The following is an 18,293-nucleotide window of genomic DNA, read 5'->3' on the forward strand; positions in this document are numbered from 1 at the left end:
GGGGCCGCCGCGCTGCCTGTGTGAGATCTGCTCCTGCGGGTGAGTAGGTTCCGCTCCCAGCAGATTCGCGGCCGGCACCACGATCTGCTGGAGGGCAGGAAGGCTCCGCGGAGGGACCTGGACGGGCTGGAGCGATGGGTCGAGACCGACGGTGTGATGTCCGACAAGGCCAAGTGCCGGGTCCTGTCCTTGGGTCACAACAACCCCATGGAGCGCTACAAGGTTGCGGCAGAGCGGCTGGAAAGTGGCCCAGCAGAAAAGGACCTGGGGGTGCTGTTTGACAGCGTCTGATCATGAGGCAGAGTGTGCCCAGGTGGTCAAGAAGGCCAATGGCTCCTGGCCTGTGTCAGGAATAGTGTGGCCAACAGGACCAGGGACTCGGCACTGGTGAGGCCACACATCCAGTGCTGTGTCCAGTTCTGGGCCCCTCAATTCAGGAAGGACATTGAGGTGCTGGAAGGGAGTCCAGAGAAGGGCAATGAGGCTGGTGAAGGGTCTGGAGCACAAGTCCCATGAGGAGCAGCTGAGGAAGCTGGGGTTGTTTATCCTGGAGAAAGGGAGGCTCAAGGTGACCTTATAGCTCTGTACAGCTCCCTGAAAGGAGATTGTAGCCAGGTAGGGACATTCTCTTCTCCCAGGCAACAAGTGACAGAATAAGAGGACACAGCCCTAAGCTGTGCCAGGGGAGGTTTAAGTTGGACATTAGGAGGAATTTCTTCACAGAAGGGATGACTAGACATTGGAATGAACTGCCCAGGGAGGTGGAGTCACTGTCTCCAGAGGTGTTTAAGGAAAAGCTGAATGTGGCACTTGGTGCCACAGTCTAGTTTACATGGTGATGTTTGGTCACAGGTTGGACTTGATGACCTCAGAGGTCTTTTCCAACCTGGCTAATTCTGTGAGCAGTGCCCCAGGCCACCAGGGAGTGGGGAGGGTGATGGGGCCTCAGGGCCCCAGCAGAGTGGGGGTCCTCCCCCAGGAGGTGGCAGTGGGGCCACTCAGCACTCCGGGCCCACCTCACAAAGTCACCCTTGATCTCACCTCCCCTCACACACCATGGGTTACATGGGGGTCCCTTGCCTGGTCACAGCTAATATTTTTAGCAGTGGGAAGGTGGAAAATGAGTAACAGCCCCATTTCAACAGTTTCAGGCTTCCCTCTTTTCTAGAAAGGGATCTTCTCAGTAAATATGAAGCAGTATGTTTACATTTTAATCAGGTAGGGGTAAAAGAAGATCTTAAATGCACTAAAATGGAACACAATGGAGAGAGTCTTTGAAAGCCACCCAAACTAAATGTCAGGATCAGGCTTTTCCATAAAGCCAGCTCCCATTGAAGGACTGCACGAAAGGAACCCTTGGATGAGTTCTCATAGCCTTGTAAGAAACCTGTGCAAGCACTGCAGCCTTTAAGAGAGGTTTATTAGATCTGCCTTTCTGCCCTCACACCCAGCAGCACTCGCCACTGTGAAATGAAACACCACTATTTCTTCACATTCAATGGTCCCACATAGAGAGAAACAGTTCATCATTGTCCTATAGCCTCTTTGGCCCAGGGAGGCTGGCACAAGAGGGTACAGTAGACGTTTTTTTTGTTTAAAATAACTATTTCAGGTCTATAAGCAATATTATTTATGCCATAGGGAAAAAAATTCACAAGTCAGGTTTCTCAAAATAATAAGGGACTTAAACCTCACAAAATTCAGCCATATGTTTATAGGTATCAGTCACAACTGTTAATATTTTCAATTTCCTAATTTCTTCTTAAAAAAAGCCCAAACAACCAAACCAAAACCAGAAAAATAATCATCATAGGATTCAAAGATTCAGTCTTCAGTATTAAAAAAAGATCTAACAACTATATACAAGAAGAATCATAGTAAGATCCCAAGAGTGGGCTCAATTTTTTTTTTGGAGTACTGGGCCAACCCTATGGCTGCAAAGGGTACCATGAACTACAGGTTTCATATCAAGGTCTGCAGCAGACACACTCTTTATATGTTTCTGTCTATCTGTTGATGAGTCACCTTTTTTCTAATCTGTAGACAGAGATCAGAGGCAGGCAGTGAGCTCCTCACATTATTTTTGGCTGAGACTCTGGCGAATTTTGCCCCATAAAATTGTTTCAAAAGTCCTAGATTAATGAAGAGTTGGAAAGCATTGTTTTCATGATGAGATAACAAATCTGGCTTAGGCTCAAGTATAAAGATGGTGAGATAACACAATGAGAGAGCACAAAATAAGGTTCAACTCAACTGAAAATTCTCAATCCAAAAACCTAGTTTAATAATACAAATAATTGAATTAAACATGCAGAAAGCTTGTGGTTTAAAACAAACATCACTGAAGTTTTTACAGTCAATAGAATCTTAAGCCATTATTAGTTTAGGCAGCACACTGTGTTTGCTTCAGTGTATAGTGTTTCTGTTTTTAGGGGAAGGCTGGTCACTTGGCAGTGTTACCTGGATATTGGAATGCATAAACATCCTAGAAGAGATTTCAAAGCAAATATAAAGATCTAATGTTTTGTACAAATTATCATTTAGCTATTTGCAGAAAATTTTGTGGACATAAAATTACTGCTTAATTCTAAATAATAAAATAACAGGAAACAATCTTTCCTAGTTTTTCCCAGAAGAAAAAAAAAAACACTAAAAAAACTTATAAATACAGGGAGAAAAGCCAGTACAACAGAACTTTATTCTGCCTTCTCTAATACAGGATGTAAAATCTGGCTTCCAAAGAAGAAAAAAGCCTCTGTGGGAGATGACCTCTCTGCACTCAAGAATAGTATTTGTCTGCTATAAATGATACATAAGATGTATACAAAGATGCATACAAAAGCATAAAAGATACATGAAAGGTGCTTACAAAAGCATAAAAGTTTAGTTTTGAGGTACAAAAATAAACTACTGCTTTATCTTCTCTGTCTGTCAGCTACCCCTCACTTACTGCATTTTTGTTATCATTATCATAAAGATCTAGATTCTGGAATAAATGTAAATTAGAAGGAAAGAGGAAGATCTCTCTAAAATATCTCTAAAATAAGCCATCATACTGACCACATGGAAATAACATAAACCCCCAGTAAAACCGACCAGATCTCCTGTCAACATTAGGAAAGTAGATAACTCCCAAAAATAGTGTCCATCCATCATTTCTGTCTTTCAGACCACAGCATGTGTACTGGCAGTTAAAAAATAAAAGTTTTGAGTTGGGGGGGGCTTTAATAAGTTTTTTATTATGATAAACATTAAACTTTTCTCATTATTAGTCTAGTTCTCTGGGAGGAAAAGGATTTGTGGGAAAATTTCAAGGGTCTATCTAGCATTGCATAAAAACAAACGTATGTATGCCAGGCCCTAAATAAGTGAAATGCACCAACATTCTATTAAAATAACCAGAACAACAGCATTTGGCACTAGAGAGCTCATACACTGTCACTTCTAGTTAGCTGAGATTCTGTTCAGACCTTATGCAAGCCACAAGTTAGTTGGTTTCCCTCAAAGAAGAGAAAGAATAATAATCCATCAAAGCAGGCACCAGTCAGTCATGGGAAAAGGCACATTCTCACCAAATTAGTTTGAATAATCAGTAACTCTGGGGTTGAAATTAAGATAAATACAAGGAACAACAAGTTAAAAATAATCAGTGTTTCAAGGAGTTCTGGCCAAACATATTTCATTTATCAGAGCTGCAATCTGTCTTCTCTGAGGATTTGTAGCATTGTGATGGCCTATATAAAGTTATTATCTAAATGAAAACTTTAGCTTTAGCTGCTGGACAACATCCTGGAGTAGATTTATCGGTTTACCGAAAATACCCTGATCTCTTCTCCAAGTCAAATTCACATTGATATTAAGGTAATTTTACATTGTTATTTAGGCCCACTGAAAGTACTTTCACAACACAGAGTAGGATGGAGGATCTTCCTGAGCAGTCTCATGTGATTCAAAGTAATTCTGTACATAGAGTCTGCTCAGAATTATTTCATATACTAGAAATGACTGGGATGAAGGACATTTTTAGATCAGCCACGAATTCTAATAAAATCACAAAAATCTCTTTTCTTGGAGAGAGAGAGAGTAGATAACTTCCATTTCTGGGTTAAAGCTACCAAGAACTACAGGGTCACTCTGCAAGTAATTATTTTTCTGGTGTCTGTTTTTGTTTGTAGCATGTCCATTCAGCAATACTGACAACCCTGCTTCGCAAATATTCAGAGTTCAGTCCTTAAAGACTGGTGACACTAGAGGAGAGGAGGCTTTTTTGTTTCATGATTGGTCTGGATCAGCATATGGCAAACTGAAGATTGTCACAGTGAAGTTTTTGCAGATGAATAGTGTTTGTTTCAAACTCCTTTGAATTTTATGCCAAAAAAATACAAGAAGAACATTATATTTTGATAACCTATATTTCAACTAGCTTTCAAAGCATCCAATGTTTTTTGTTTCTGCATAGCTGTTACTTTTAGAAGCTCTGTGACACAGCATATGCTGTTTATACTTTCTGAAAAAAACATTACAAAGGTGAAAACTGAGTTTCATGACAAATGTAATGACAAGCAAACACTGTGCTGAGAAATAGCACACACTTACCTCCTTGTTTTCCTACCTTTCCTGTTCTTTCCCTCTTCTTCCTTTTTCCTTTTCCTTCTAAGTTCTGAAAAGATCTCTCAGTTGTTACTTGACTTGATTGAAAAGGAGTAAGGACCTTGGGCTTTGAAAGGATCTGGATTCTTAGACAGGGCTACTTCATTTCTCATTTTTTGAACTACTGAGCTGGCAAATTCAGGCAGCACAAACTAATCCCAGCTTTAGGATCTCCAGTCTCAGATAACTTCTTGTAGTGGTTTTTCCATTTTCATTTTTCCATTTTCCCAACAGGAGTCCTTCGTGTCTGTTTCTGTATTCCATTTTACCTTGCTTTAATTTATTGTTTTTCTTTTTGGTAGTGAGTGCTAGCTAAATTTCTCCACATACCTTTGAACTATTCCTTGGATATCTACCTTCCTGAGACTTGAATTTATTTGTACTCAGTCAGAGCTGTACACTTTTACCCTTCTGGATTTTTAGATACTTTTGCTTTTCACGTACAGAATTTTACAATACTTTTTATTTGAAAAATTATTTACTGTTTTTTTCCCTTTGCTATTATCTGAACCAGTATTGCAAGTTGTCAGCCAGAAGGAGGAAGATCTTTTGTTACATATTTCCTTGAGGGAGAGCTCAAACAACAATCACTTCAGCCAGAGAGATGGGTTTTATGCAAATTAGAATGAATATAACAAGATTTTCAAAACAATAATAACATGTAAATTTTAATTTTATGAGTTATGCAAAACAACAAGGTGTAAGTCAAGAATTGTCATGGTATACCTTTGAGCACAATGGTGTCATTGATTTAGGCATCAATGACAAGCAGGTGTAATTGAAATAAAACCTATTAAGAAAAAGAGATGTTTACTTCTAAATAAACATGGATTTGGGATAGAATTCAGTCAGTCCTTGGAGAAAAAAAGGGTTAAAAGTCAGAAATGGTCTGCAGAACACCAGAGATTCCACACCACTAAAATTTTAGTCAGAAAGTATTAACGATAGTGGTGAAAATAGGTGAGATGTACAGAAATAAAAAGACAAGTGATAAGGGAATACAGTAAAAAAGAGGCAGTATGAGACAAGAAATGTAGTTAGCAATCTTTACAAGTAAAACTAATAATATTGATAAAGACTAAAGACAAGAGAGGAAAGCCATCCTGGTGGTAGCATCATTGAGAGGACTGAGTTCAACTCTGTCCATCCCTTGTACTCTGTAGCAAGGACTAACTCACATCTGATACTGTTTTTATTGATGTATTAGTGTGCTGTGCTCTGGGACCCGGGCCATCAGCCATCAACATTTTGTGGTTTTCTCACTCAGAACTAAGATTTTAAACCAAACCTACTGACACTGTTCGATCTTCCCCGTTTGTCACTCACTCCCGGTAGATGGTGTGTGGGTTTTCCCCTGCAACGAAACTATTCCGACCGATCTCCCCCGCTGTGTTTTGCCCAGGCGCCATCGCTGCTGCCACAAACGCACGAAGATTTACGACGATGGGCTGCCACCGAGCCACAGAACCGAGTATGTGGACAACTACCTCGGCTATGGCAACATCTGCCCGCCCAGCAGCTGTAAGCCGAAACCTGAGTTCCAACAGCACCGCGGCAAAATGGACGGAATCTCCATATTTAAGTAAATATGTTGAAGCAACGCGTTTTACCACTGCTCTGTGAAGTTTTCCATGCTTTCTTTTTTTAAGGGGGGAACTAAACAGTGCACTGCTGTCTTGTCAAAATGCAACCGTTGCATCCTTTACGCTTTTTGCATATTTAAGGTATGGATTTTGAGTACAGAAATACAGTTGCCACAGAAAGGTTGTAAAAAATAGCAAAGCACACGTGCAGAAAGATTTGTGTTATTTACAGCATCCTTTAGCCTGTAAAGATAATGTAAAATTTTTGTCTTTGTTTTCAGCCTCTTTAGGAAATCTAGGTCTTGTGGAGCCTGAAAAGCTGGCAAGCTGGGGAACTTTCTGTAATACACATGTGGAATCTGAGATAGTGGGAAAATGAAATCTTAAGAAAAAGGATTTTTTTTTAAATTCATAGTTCTAAATTATTAGTTTCAAGAAAGCAAGCTGTAAAGGGGTTTAGGAGTTCTGTCAGTGCACAGACTCTGATGTTAAGCTTACAGAATTAGAGAGCATCTATCAAAGAGAAAAAGATATCACTTATTCATTGTTAATGATGTGACAGGCACACCAACCTTTACTTTTTCCATTATTATTTTTCTTTTAAGCTATGAGGGCAACAGGTGAAACTTCTTTGTTTATTAAAAAAGAGACATAAATAAAAAACCCAAATGCCATTCTGTCAGATTGGTCATGAGCTGTATGGACTGTTTAGACACCCATATATATAATATACACCCTTTTAATGTAATGTGCCCATATAAAAACAGTGGAATTATGTTTCTGATTATATTCCATTCTCCTCATGCCATTAGTAAATGCTACCCCTCATAGTAGTTTGAGCTTTGCTCTGCTTCTGCTTCCTGAATCATTTCTTTGCAAAATTACAGCAACTTTCTAAATCTCCTTTCAGATATTTTAAATATTATTTTTAACCTGTGTGTGAGATTCAGAGTGTTGAAAAAGTTGCTTCACCACTTACCTTTGAAAAAAGGCTCTATCATGCATCAGAGCCCCTTGAATTTATGTACTATAGTTTGCTTCCCTCTGTGCTACCCCTCTAACATATGACACCAGGATGATTTTTCAGAGTAAACATCTTAAGCTGTCATTTTTCCATATAGTGGAAAAAACCTGACTTCTTCAGGGAAAAAAAAGTAGGTTTTTTTAACCAGTCTTTTCTTTTTCCCCACTTCAGAACTGATTATTTACCATATGATGTTGTGAAGAGACCTTTTCGGGCACCAGCAGAATACAGACCAAAGTCAGGAAAGATTGACCTGGGGACCATATACCAGAGAGATTATAATCCTCATAAAGTAGGACCAGTGACATTAGCAAGACCTCGAGAGAGAAAACACACTACAGATGCAAAATTGGATACCATACCAACCTATCGAGGTAATGAGATATGCCACCTATAGAAAAAGAAATAACCAAGATGAAGGGAGTATTCTGAATAATCTACATTAGAAACTGGATTTGTTAGTTTGGGACAGAGTAAGACATAACAGAAAGCAGGTCATAATGCCTTAAAATGTTGAGCACTCCAGTTGTTCAGGAGTGACGTTCATTGTTCTAAACGAAAAGCCCTCTCTGAGGTTTTCTTGGCTAGAAGGAAATTCTAACATACACTTGGTTAGGCTATCTCAGGCAATTAGAGTGCAATATATCTTTCAGTTAGTTTTAGTTCATGTGACATATTTTGCCACAGAGTAGGTCAAAAGTGGATTTTGGATTTCTGCTTGTGTATGTTATAGCTTGTGTATATATCATCCTAGTAAGGATCTGTCTTGACACAAATTATTCTATTACAACAGTCAGCAGAAAGGAGCTAAATCTCCTTTTGTGTCATTCTGGGAAGTGACCTTGATAAACTTTACACCACTAGAGAATTTTATACATATGTTACTGAATTTGTTTCATGTACTGCATTTTTGCCAGTTAAAAGTAAGTAGAAATAAATTACAAGATACAATCTACTGAAAATCAAGATGTTCCACATTACGATACCATTGGTATCAAAGAGATAGTTGAAATAAAAAGGATCAGATGTGGGTATTAAAACAGGAAGTTAGAATTCCTGGTGTGAAATGAGCAGAGGAGAGAGCAGTGACAGAAGAGCTGGAAGGATAAAATGTAAGAAAACAGTCTCTTTAAAATCAGTTATACTGCACTAGCTTCTTCAAGCTTAGGCCTCTGCTAGACAGAAATGCATTCATGTAAATACATTCTATTTATATTTATTAATTGTAAATAGTTACAAGGAAATGTAAATATTTCTATTTAGCATGCACATAAGTAGTAAGTTAGCAAATAATGAATAAATTAGCCTTGTCCCAGCACACAACTTAGACAGCATGCAATTGCTTTTTAAAATTTAAAATGCATGTTAGCAACATGAAACAGGGAGTAAGGATGAAGGAGTGAAAAAGAACTGAAACTAAGTACAGGAATTGCAACCCAAAAAACTGATTTCAACTGCCTGTGAAGAAGTTTAGACTGGGCAGTAAGTTTGGTAAGTTTTGTAACTATAGCAGAACAGTCTGGCAAAGAAAACAAAAATCCCAAGAAGCTTTAAAAGGATGTAACGTTGATATGGAAATTAAGAGATGATTCTATCAAGCAGTAGTGAACATGACCCATTGACCTATAAGGTTCCTTTCACTCTTGTATACTTGCATAAACTTCTAAGTAAAATGGAAGATATTGTATATAAAACTTGTATAGGGCTATTTTCTGTATAAAGCACACACTAAATAAGCACATGCAAAATTTTTTTTCCTTGAGAAAATAGTCAAAACAAGGCATCATGTACACTTCTGTCTGTTAATTACACACTATAATAGAAGACAGTTTTGCCGTATCACGAACATGCAGATAAAATTATCATTCTCACTTACATCCATTTTCTTTGTTTTGCAAGATTTAATACCAGAAGAATTTGTCTTAATTTTAAAGGAATAGTCTTAAGAACACCTGTATGGTGGAATTTTGTTTTTACCTTACAGATGACTATAGGTTATGGGAAGCTCAAAGAACGGAATCTTGTAAGGTGGAGCAGACGTACCAGCCACCTACAGAGAGGTTTGGAAATCCTTCCACGTTTCAAGATGACTACATTCCTAGGGAACCGAATCCCCCAGAAAGTTTTAAACCTCCTGCAGCCAAGCTGCCAGATGGGCCTTTCGATGGGAACACCATCCATCGCACTGCTTATGTTGTTCATGAGATGGAACCACGATTCGTAAGACCAAAGGAAGAGTACAAGCCATGCGACCAACCCTTTGAAGATCTCACAACCCACCAGAGAGACTTCAAAGGGACACCTGGGCAACAGGCAAAAAGCTGCAAGCCTGAACATAGAAAAGTTGGATCTGATGCTCCTTTTAATGGAACCACTGAATTCCAGGATCGTTATCAGCCAGTGCTGGTTTCCTTGCCTGAGTTCCGCAAACCCAGAGAGTACGTTCCACCCACAGACAAGATGGATCTTAACTCCACAAACCGTCTTGACTACATTTCACATAAGATTTCTCCTGCTGCCCCAATAAGACCACCTCATGGAAGAAGAATCAGTGCCCCTTTTCAAGGGAACACTACTACAAGAGAAGACTTTAAACCTTGGAGCATCTGCCCGCGAGGGCTTATTAAGAAAGAACAAGAAATTCAAAGACCCACGGGAAAATTTGCCGATTTAACTACATTCAGATCTCACTACATACCACTTCAGGGCACTCCAGCTCAAAGTTGCAAACCTGTACATACTGTAGGTCTAAATGCAGTTCCTTTTCAAGATGAAACTCTGTATCGCATAGATTACACTCCAAAGAAAACAGAGATCTGTCCCGCACATCATCCCTCTAACCTGGGTTATGTCTATGTAAACACAGATTCTCAGGGTCACCAATTCTTCCGCCACTTGAGTCCAGAACCCTCCGAGCCAAACTGTAATCCTATTCCAAACGAAGTAGCTGTGACATAATACTGAAGTGCAATATTTCAAGCACCCTGGTGAAAAAATCGGAATCCAACTTGTTCAGTTTTTCTTTAAATAACACTGAAAGCAAATTAAATAACGCAAATTTTGCTTTTAGAAGTTTGAAGAAAACCAAAGCAAAACCAGAAGTTTATTACAAGACCAATAAAGGTTTGCCAAATGCTCCAGGAATACTACATCTTACATAGTATCTGTCCTTTTTTTGATTGTACATTCTGATTTCCTTGAATTCTCAGATATCATTATGCTCCATCTCAAGCATATGTATTGCACATTTAATTCTTCCAGATTTTCTGCAACCAAATTATTGTATTTGTGAAATAGCAAGTGTCTTTTGATGGTAATGTCCTTTACAGAATGCAAATAATGCTATCTATAATAATCTAAGTAATCAGCAATAATCTCAGTAATCTGGTAAAGTCTTCTTCTTTACATTTTGCTGCCCAAATCACAAGATAGAATGCCATGACGCATTTCTAAAAACCTGGCTTTAGCTTTAGTCATAGTTACTTTTCCTTCATTCCATTCTAAAGTGAGTATAAAGGTCACACTGTAATTTCCGGTAGCAATCAACAAGTAGTAACCTTGGTCTTTTTCTGTACATGTAGTTGAAACCATTCAAACACCAAAAGCAGATCATTAGACTCTGTTTTCTTATTTCCCTGATCATGCTCTTTCAGCCTTACTTCCTAAAGTAACAAAACTGATGCAAAGCTCTGGCCACACTGAAACCCTCAGTGCATGTGTCCTCAGCAGTTAAGTAATTTTTAAACCCAGTGTACAAATTCAATCAAATGTCACAATGAGATTGCAAAGATTTTATTTTTATTTTTTTTAATTTCTAACGTAGATGGTGGGGAAGCAGAGAGAATCAGGCTCAAAAGGTTAACATCCACCACAGTTTGATCGTGCTCTCTGATTTTTAAAGATAAACAGCTGGTTATCACTGCCCGAGTTCACTGCAGAGGCAGTCTGAAGGAAAAAATGGCAGAAAACTGTACAGGTGTAAGTAGAGATAACAGAAAATAGTGTAAACTCAGTTTAAAAAAGAAATATCAGCCAAGATGTAAAAATCTGTAGACAGCCTGGCTTCAGTCTGTCTGCTCTTCAAAGAATTGCTTGTTCCAAATACACAGAAACCAAATTTTTTACAGACATTTTATATGACTATGCTTCTGTATGAGATATTTAGTATTTTCTCTATACATCCTTAGCTGATTTTGGGAAATCTAAATGAACCAATTAATAGTTCTATGATTAACTGTATTATCATGCTCTATCACAGTACTCCAGTATGATTTTTTTCTCAGTATTGCATATCTTATGCCTATTGGTGTAGAACAGAGTTCTGCAAAATTATGTGCCTGTACTTCACAAACAAAATCAATCATAAAAGGGCTAAGAGCAACGATAGAAATATTTTTAAAGCAGGAACTTGGTCATATGAAAGCAAGAAAGCTGAACTGGACATATCAGCTGTGCACAAAAGCATTGCATGAGAGAGATCCAGACATCATTAGAGCATCAGTCACTTTCAGACAATTCTTTTTTCATACTGTGTTTTGTAATATGACTTATTCTGTTAATGAAACAGCAATTGTTATACTTTTCTTTCTGAAGATTATTCACGTCCCTCAGACTGTGAATGAACAAGGACAATGTAAATCTGTGAGATCCTAAAAGTAGGACAGGGAAAAGTCCAGCTCATTGTCATCTTCCTTTACCACAGAAGAAAAACTTATGAACACCCCTTTTAGTCAATCTCTGTCTGGCCACAGCTGAGGAAACAACAAAGTCAAACCTTTGCACAGTTACATCTACTCAGGTCCATATCCTGCACACAACCTTGGTACCTCTTGAGCAGTTTACAGAAGCTCCTAATGCCTTCCAGCTCTCTTTTCTAGGGAGGGAGAAATGCAATCTGAATCCATGAAGTTACGTGTGCCTGCATGTTCTGATCCAAATGGCTCTTCCTCTGAGTCTGTGAGTGAGCCCAGATGCTTTTTTTAATTTACACAGCTGTTTTTTCAGTTCTGAAGTCACTTCCCTCCCCTAAGTTATGGAAAGTAATTTGCTGCCACCTACCAGCACGGTACAAAAATTTTGAGAGGAAGTGGAGGGCATATTCAGATACATTTAACAGTTCCTCTGCAGATGTGTTTAAAGACTTTTAGGGTGGAGGGGCATATTGCCTTTCATTTTGTCCTTAATGTTTTCTCCTAAATTTAATAGTGAAAGAGAGAAGTCGTTATTACTTTACAGTTGAAAGAGCCACAACATATTGATGGTGCTTCCAGAAAAAGCATCAAATGATACTATAAACCTTCAGACAGTATTCAATACTTGATATCAACTTTTTCATAAGCAACATATTATTGAAATGCAGATCAAATGAAGAGCAGGCTGGAAAACTAATATTTTTCCAAAATAACAGCTGTTAAAAAAGCATTTTATGATGTCATGCTAAACCAAGATGTAAAAGCAGAGAAGTTATTCATGGATTCAGTTGCTATTCTAGAAGAGCTTTCCATGCACTCTGCCATACAGCAGCAGGCTGCACAGAATCTTTACTTTGTTTTCAAGACTGCAAAAAGGGAATGCACTGCTGAACCAAAGGAAAATTAAACAGACCCGTGCACCTTTGCCAATATTACCATCTAGGATAACTCTGTAACACCACCATCCACTGCTAGACATTTATTTTCTATTTAATAAAATTTTTTAAAGGCTTTTATTGTTCATACTGTTTATGAGACTCTTCTTTCTAACGACTATTACCTATATTGGATATTCTGAAACAACTTCTTTTTCATGTAGCTATTTTCACCACTCACTAAATATAAAACATGGAGCTGTTCTGTAGGATCTAAATGAACCCTGCTTGGTGAAGGCCCAGCAGAGAAATGTAACTTTATTCCACCTTTTACAGGTGGAATCAGAATCCTGATTCTAGATTTCAGTGAATCAGAGCTGACTTGTTTGAATTTTGGCAAATTCTCTTCCTTCTTTTTCACTCAGGTTACATCTATGTTATCTCTTAACAGTAGTGCAAACCAGACTGTAGTGAAGCTGAGAATCTGTCTGATAAGCTGTTAAAAATACGAACTGAGGCTCTGAAAAAATCCCAGAATGATGGACATAGGAAGTTGATAAAATAACAAAGAATGAAAGCATGGCTACCATGAAAATCACAGTAATAAACAATCTCTGGGTAATCGCAGTGTCGAATAATCAAATTATACTTTATTTCAGAAATATCAAAACTACGTTCAAGAAGGCTAAAATCTTCAGTTACTGGAGAAGCAATAAAATAATCTACAGAGGAATGTCATGCCAATTGCAATAAGAAACATTTACAGCACTGCTTCTGTATAGCATGCATAATTAATCAAAGACAGAGTTAACGCCACAAAAAATGCTATGTGTTAACATTTGAAAACTTTAAATATAAAGGGAAAACATGAATAAGAAATTTTGGTAATAAGAAAAAATATACGTCCAAAAATCTTTATTAAACACTGTACAAAACAAAATATTGCACTTTTAAATCAGACAATAAATATCTACAAAAGTATCTTACAAATGTTTTATTTTAATTTAAAAAAAACGGCTTAAACAATCAAGACCCATTGCTGATTTTAAAGGTAATGATCAGGAATATCCTCTCCTTGCAGTCAGCCCTGGACTCAACAGTCCACCTTAAACATTTTCTATACAGTAGTGCTAACCTAATTTTCAGTGATGCAAACCCTGTGCAGGAATGCTGTGTAGGAACTGCTCTAACAGCACACCCGCTCGCCAGCCTGGAACAGCTCAGTGGTGTAACACAAGAGCCAAGTCAATGCAAGCACTCAGGCCTCCAATATGAGCAGTAGTTTGGAAACTACAAAAGAAAAAAAAAACATTTATTTTCTGCCTCCTGTGGGGTTCCCTCTGCTTACAGCCCAAATCAGACAATCTGCAATATGGAAAATAATTTAGCCAGGAATATCATAATAAGAATTTATCAACTTGCAAAAGACTCAGATGGTTAATGGTCATGATGAAAAGTGATCTTGATGGAAAACTGCTAAAAATAGGCTTCTTTCACTTGTTTATCTTCATAATTAATAGTTCCTCCTTGGACATTTTTCCCCATTAATGGAGAAAAATAAAATGATTATTCAAGACAGGAAATCTGACAGCCCTGTTTGGCCAGTTATTGGCTCCCCATTTGACTTGATGTGCAAGAGAACAGTGATCACAGTTTCCTTCACAGCTCTGACAAGGAAGCCTTCTGTCTAATTTATTATCAGTACTGAAGTGTAATTGTGCCAGAACTTCAATCGTACTTCAGAGACTGGAATTAGACTAGAAACAACAAAAAATGACACCTCATTTATTCAAAACAGCTTTGAAAATTGTATTAGCATCTATAGTGTCTTTTACTGCATACACATAAGTACAAGCATGAAAAATTGAATGTACTTCTGTGTATCCATCTCACAGCTAATATCAGTAAAACATATCCTGTGAGATCAACCATTCAGCTCGAGCTGTTTATGAAAATGAGGCTGCTGCCAAAAATTTTACAACTACAAGCCACAGCTTCTATAAATTTAAAAATTGTGTTAAATATAATAAAAAAATTGAAAACCTAGGGGTCAATAGTTGCTGCAAAATTTCTCAAAGTATTTTTGTGACGTTTTCTCTTAAGTTAAGGACAGTAAGCCCTATCTGCTGTTTTTAGGTAATGATTTTTTCCCCCTGATAAAATTATAATGTGATGGCCTGTAAAATTTTACAGATGATATGCCATGATATTATCTTGCTAATCCAGAAACGAAAATGTTTAAAACATTAAAAGTTCCATTTCAAAGAGTGAATAATAAAAGTTCCCAGAAAAAATATCCTGTCCAGCACATCAATCTGTAATACTGTTTTTTTCATTAGCCCCACATTTCCATTTAATTGTTACAACTAATGTCTCTTTTACAAGTATATACTTCAAGCATGTTAGATTAATGGACCTCTCTTCTCATCTCTTCACTGCAGCATCATGAACTTGCCATAGAGGACTTACATTTCTTGACATGATTGACAACATCTTTGTTTGTAGGTGTCTATCAAGCATAACTTTAGTTGCTTTACAAATGTACAGTAGTGAGTTGTATCCTTGCATTCGCCTTCTGAAAAATATATTTAGACATTACAAGGCTTTATAATGAACAAAAGAGAAACAGCAGAACTTGTCACTGTAATTGTAAACAACTGATGGATTCCTGGTAGCTTTGTAATTATTTCACTGTGCATTCCTAGCAACAGTGAATTCAAAGCTAAACAAGGTCACAAGAGGTGTGATCTCACTGCATTCATTTACTTATTGTCTGCTTCAGAACACTACCCCATCTTGGAGGAATTAACAGCTTGCTCAGAGACCTGTGAGTCACAACTGGCACAGTCATGTAGGGAAGTTTGCAAAAAAACAACTTCCTAAATATCCTGTTTCTAAAAGTGCTTTTGAGGCTTTAATATCAAACTGGCCTACTTAGAGAAAAGTAACCCCAGGATTATGAAGTGCTCCTTGGAGAGGATAGTTTTACCTTTGATGTACAATCAAATGCTTGCAGAATCATTAGTGTACAACTGTGAGTCACTTTCTAATATAACTGCTACAAACTATTACTATGTTCATATTTAAATAAACATTTACATACTGCCACAGGATGTGACATTGCAGTGTTGCCAGGTCACTGGTCTCTTCCTCCATCCACAATACTGATCAGCCACAGGTTTATTACTCTGTCTGTGTACGCAGTACACTCGTCTTGACTGAAATCCTCTCCCACAGTCCACACTGCAAGGCCTCCAAGGGCCTGTCCTCCAGTAGACATCACACGCCTCTGAAGAACAGTTTCTTCTGACAGGAGGCCTGTGGAGGGAAATAAGTGGCAGTTAAATCTTTGCTTTTTTGCTAAACCCTTATTCACAGAATGATATACCTGATGCTGGAAGGGGCGTCTGGAACTGATTAGCCCACACCTCCTGCTCATAGCACAGCCTACTAGACCAGGATGCTCAAGATCATCTCTGTGTTTTGAATATCTCCAAGAATAGAGGCTCCACAACTTTTCTGGGTGCCTGTTCCAGTTTTTTCTTATATTTAAGTTGAACTCCCTGGATTTCATTTTCTGCCCATTCATCACACCTTCTCACTCATGAGGGAGCAAAGGACAAGGCCCTGTTTCTTTAAACCAGTTTCTAATCCTGGAATAGAAAGTATTTTACCTTTAGGAGAACTTAACTGACCCTGAAAACTGCATACTGGATGCTCCAAGTTCTTAGTGTATAACCTCTGCACTCAGGGGTTCCTGAATTCATCCAGTATCTACAAAGGCATAACTGTTACTACCTTCCTTCCTTGTATTTGGTACAAAAGAATTTGCATATTTATACTGCACTGACAATCCTGTACCTTTAATTTGATCGTCTAAAGAATCTAACTTGTAACTTTGTCAAACTGTTTACCTCTTTCTTTCATCACAAAAAGAGTTTGGCACCAAAGATCCATTGCGAAGTTGACATATAAAATGACGATGCTGTAAACCTACAGGGCGGCCTACACAGCGACCAGAACACTGCAAATAGAGAGAAAAGGGTGAGGGGAGAGAAGAAGAAACAACCAAATTAATAACAACAGAATTACCCTCCCAGGCAGCTACTCAACTACAGCTACACAGCCCAGCCATAATTCTTGCTCTGTGTTTCTCCTTCTTCAGCCCTATCACACCTCAGTTCAGATAAAGCCTAGATGTTCTGGATTCTCTGCATAGAATTTCACCAGGACACTGACTTTCCTGCTTATTTCTAAAGCTGAATCCATTGTCTGCTCTCATAAGGTCATAACCCTACTGCTACAACATTCTTTTTGTACCTCTGACAATCACAAACTTGCTTTGCTGAAACCTGTATCGGGAATGTGGCAACAGTAATTCTAAGTCATTACTTTTCACATCAAATAGTAAATAGTATTGCCATTTAATGTTAATAATTATAAAAATTGTATCAATATGAACACAAATTTACTGCATAAAGGAAGAAACAGAAAATACAGGAAAACTGTTCTATGCACTAAATTTTGTGGCAACTGCTGTTGAAGCACATTTATATGTCTTTTTTGGGGACTTCACAAGTACAGCTATGCAAAGTGTATTCTTATAAGACTGCAATAAAAGCAATATACTAGCTTGGAAAATGAAATATATCATAATGGCTTAGCTTGTAAAATATACTGAAGCTGATACTCTGATTTTGGGTCAAGTCTTCAACATATAAAACTTGCTCAGATATCACAAAATGAAAAAAACCCCAAACCAAAACACACACACACAAAACCAAAAAACCAACCAATCAACCAAAAACCAAAAACCCCCAAACAAACAAAAAACCCAAACCAGGATTTCTAATTGACTGGTCTGAAAGGTAATTACAGCTACTGCCACAGGGTTCCTCCCCTGTGCAAGAGGACAGATGTTCAGCCGATGGTGTTATGACACCGACACACTTTTATAATACATGGAGTTTCAAGACAGACGCTGTAAGTTACCTGTCCCTTTGTCTGTATTGGCCCCACTGAACACGAGTGGCCCGTGCAGGGTTTCCTTCCCACAGGCCGATCCCTGTGTGTACAAGCTCCTGGCAGCAATGCCAGCACGCTGCCGTTGGCTTTTAGTTGTTGACATGTGAGTTGTCGATGGCGGAATCCATTGCCACAAGATGCAGAGCACTCGGACCACGGACCAGCCACCCACCTACAGGAGGCACAGACAAATTTATAGCAGTTAGTGCAAACTTGCTGGTAGCTCACAGCAATTGTTGGCAAATAAAAATCAAAAGAACCTGTCATTGCAAGTTTTTGGATGTGAGAACACTTAGAATCAGCTTATTCAGTTAAGCAAGATCTTATAAATGTGGTTAACTGATGACTTAGCATATATACTAACAGAAGTTACACTGCCTGTTACCATGCTAGGTAAGCCCTACAGACCCTGCTGGATGTGACATTTCAGAAGGAAGGACAGTGT

The 18,293-nt window shown here is 38.3% G+C and overlaps 2 protein-coding genes across 2 annotated transcripts in view; one reads left to right on the forward strand and one right to left on the reverse strand.

Annotated features, from left to right (window-relative positions):
* The first annotated feature begins 134 nt into the window (after positions 1–134).
* SAXO2 (stabilizer of axonemal microtubules 2) lies at positions 135–10,549 on the forward strand. The gene is made up of 4 exons (XM_029958785.1): positions 135–222; positions 5,986–6,232; positions 7,429–7,631; positions 9,242–10,549. Exons 1-4 carry the CDS (start codon positions 135–137, stop codon positions 10,213–10,215), a joined length of 1,512 nt encoding a protein of 503 aa, XP_029814645.1. The 3' UTR covers positions 10,216–10,549.
* A 2,902-nt stretch (positions 10,550–13,451) lies between these two features.
* Positions 13,452–18,293, reverse strand: part of ADAMTSL3 (ADAMTS like 3) — a 179,355-nt gene continuing 174,513 nt past the window's right edge. Inside the window, exons 28-31 of the mRNA XM_008925406.2 lie at positions 17,816–18,020; positions 16,738–16,847; positions 15,927–16,141; positions 13,452–15,398 (exon numbers count right to left, since the gene is read on the reverse strand). Of these exons, the coding sequence (XP_008923654.2) occupies positions 15,289–15,398; positions 15,927–16,141; positions 16,738–16,847; positions 17,816–18,020 (640 nt within the window). The 3' untranslated portion in view covers positions 13,452–15,288. The remainder of the gene's footprint in view (positions 15,399–15,926; positions 16,142–16,737; positions 16,848–17,815; positions 18,021–18,293) is intronic.

This window comes from Manacus vitellinus, unplaced genomic scaffold (assembly GCF_001715985.3).
Source record: "Manacus vitellinus isolate BGI_N305 unplaced genomic scaffold, ASM171598v3 scaffold_16_pilon, whole genome shotgun sequence".
Classification (NCBI taxonomy): Eukaryota; Metazoa; Chordata; class Aves; order Passeriformes; family Pipridae; genus Manacus; species Manacus vitellinus.

Bases quoted from the DNA above. Each gene is read 5' to 3' on its own strand.
- SAXO2 (XM_029958785.1), top strand. From the start codon at position 135: ATGGGTCGAGACCGACGGTGTGATGTCCGACAAGGCCAAGTGCCGGGT. The intron at 223-5,985 runs GTTGCGGCAGAG...CACTCCCGGTAG, and splicing joins ACCCCATGGAGCGCTACAAG to ATGGTGTGTGGGTTTTCCCC. The intron at 6,233-7,428 runs GTAAATATGTTG...TCCCCACTTCAG, and splicing joins GACGGAATCTCCATATTTAA to AACTGATTATTTACCATATG.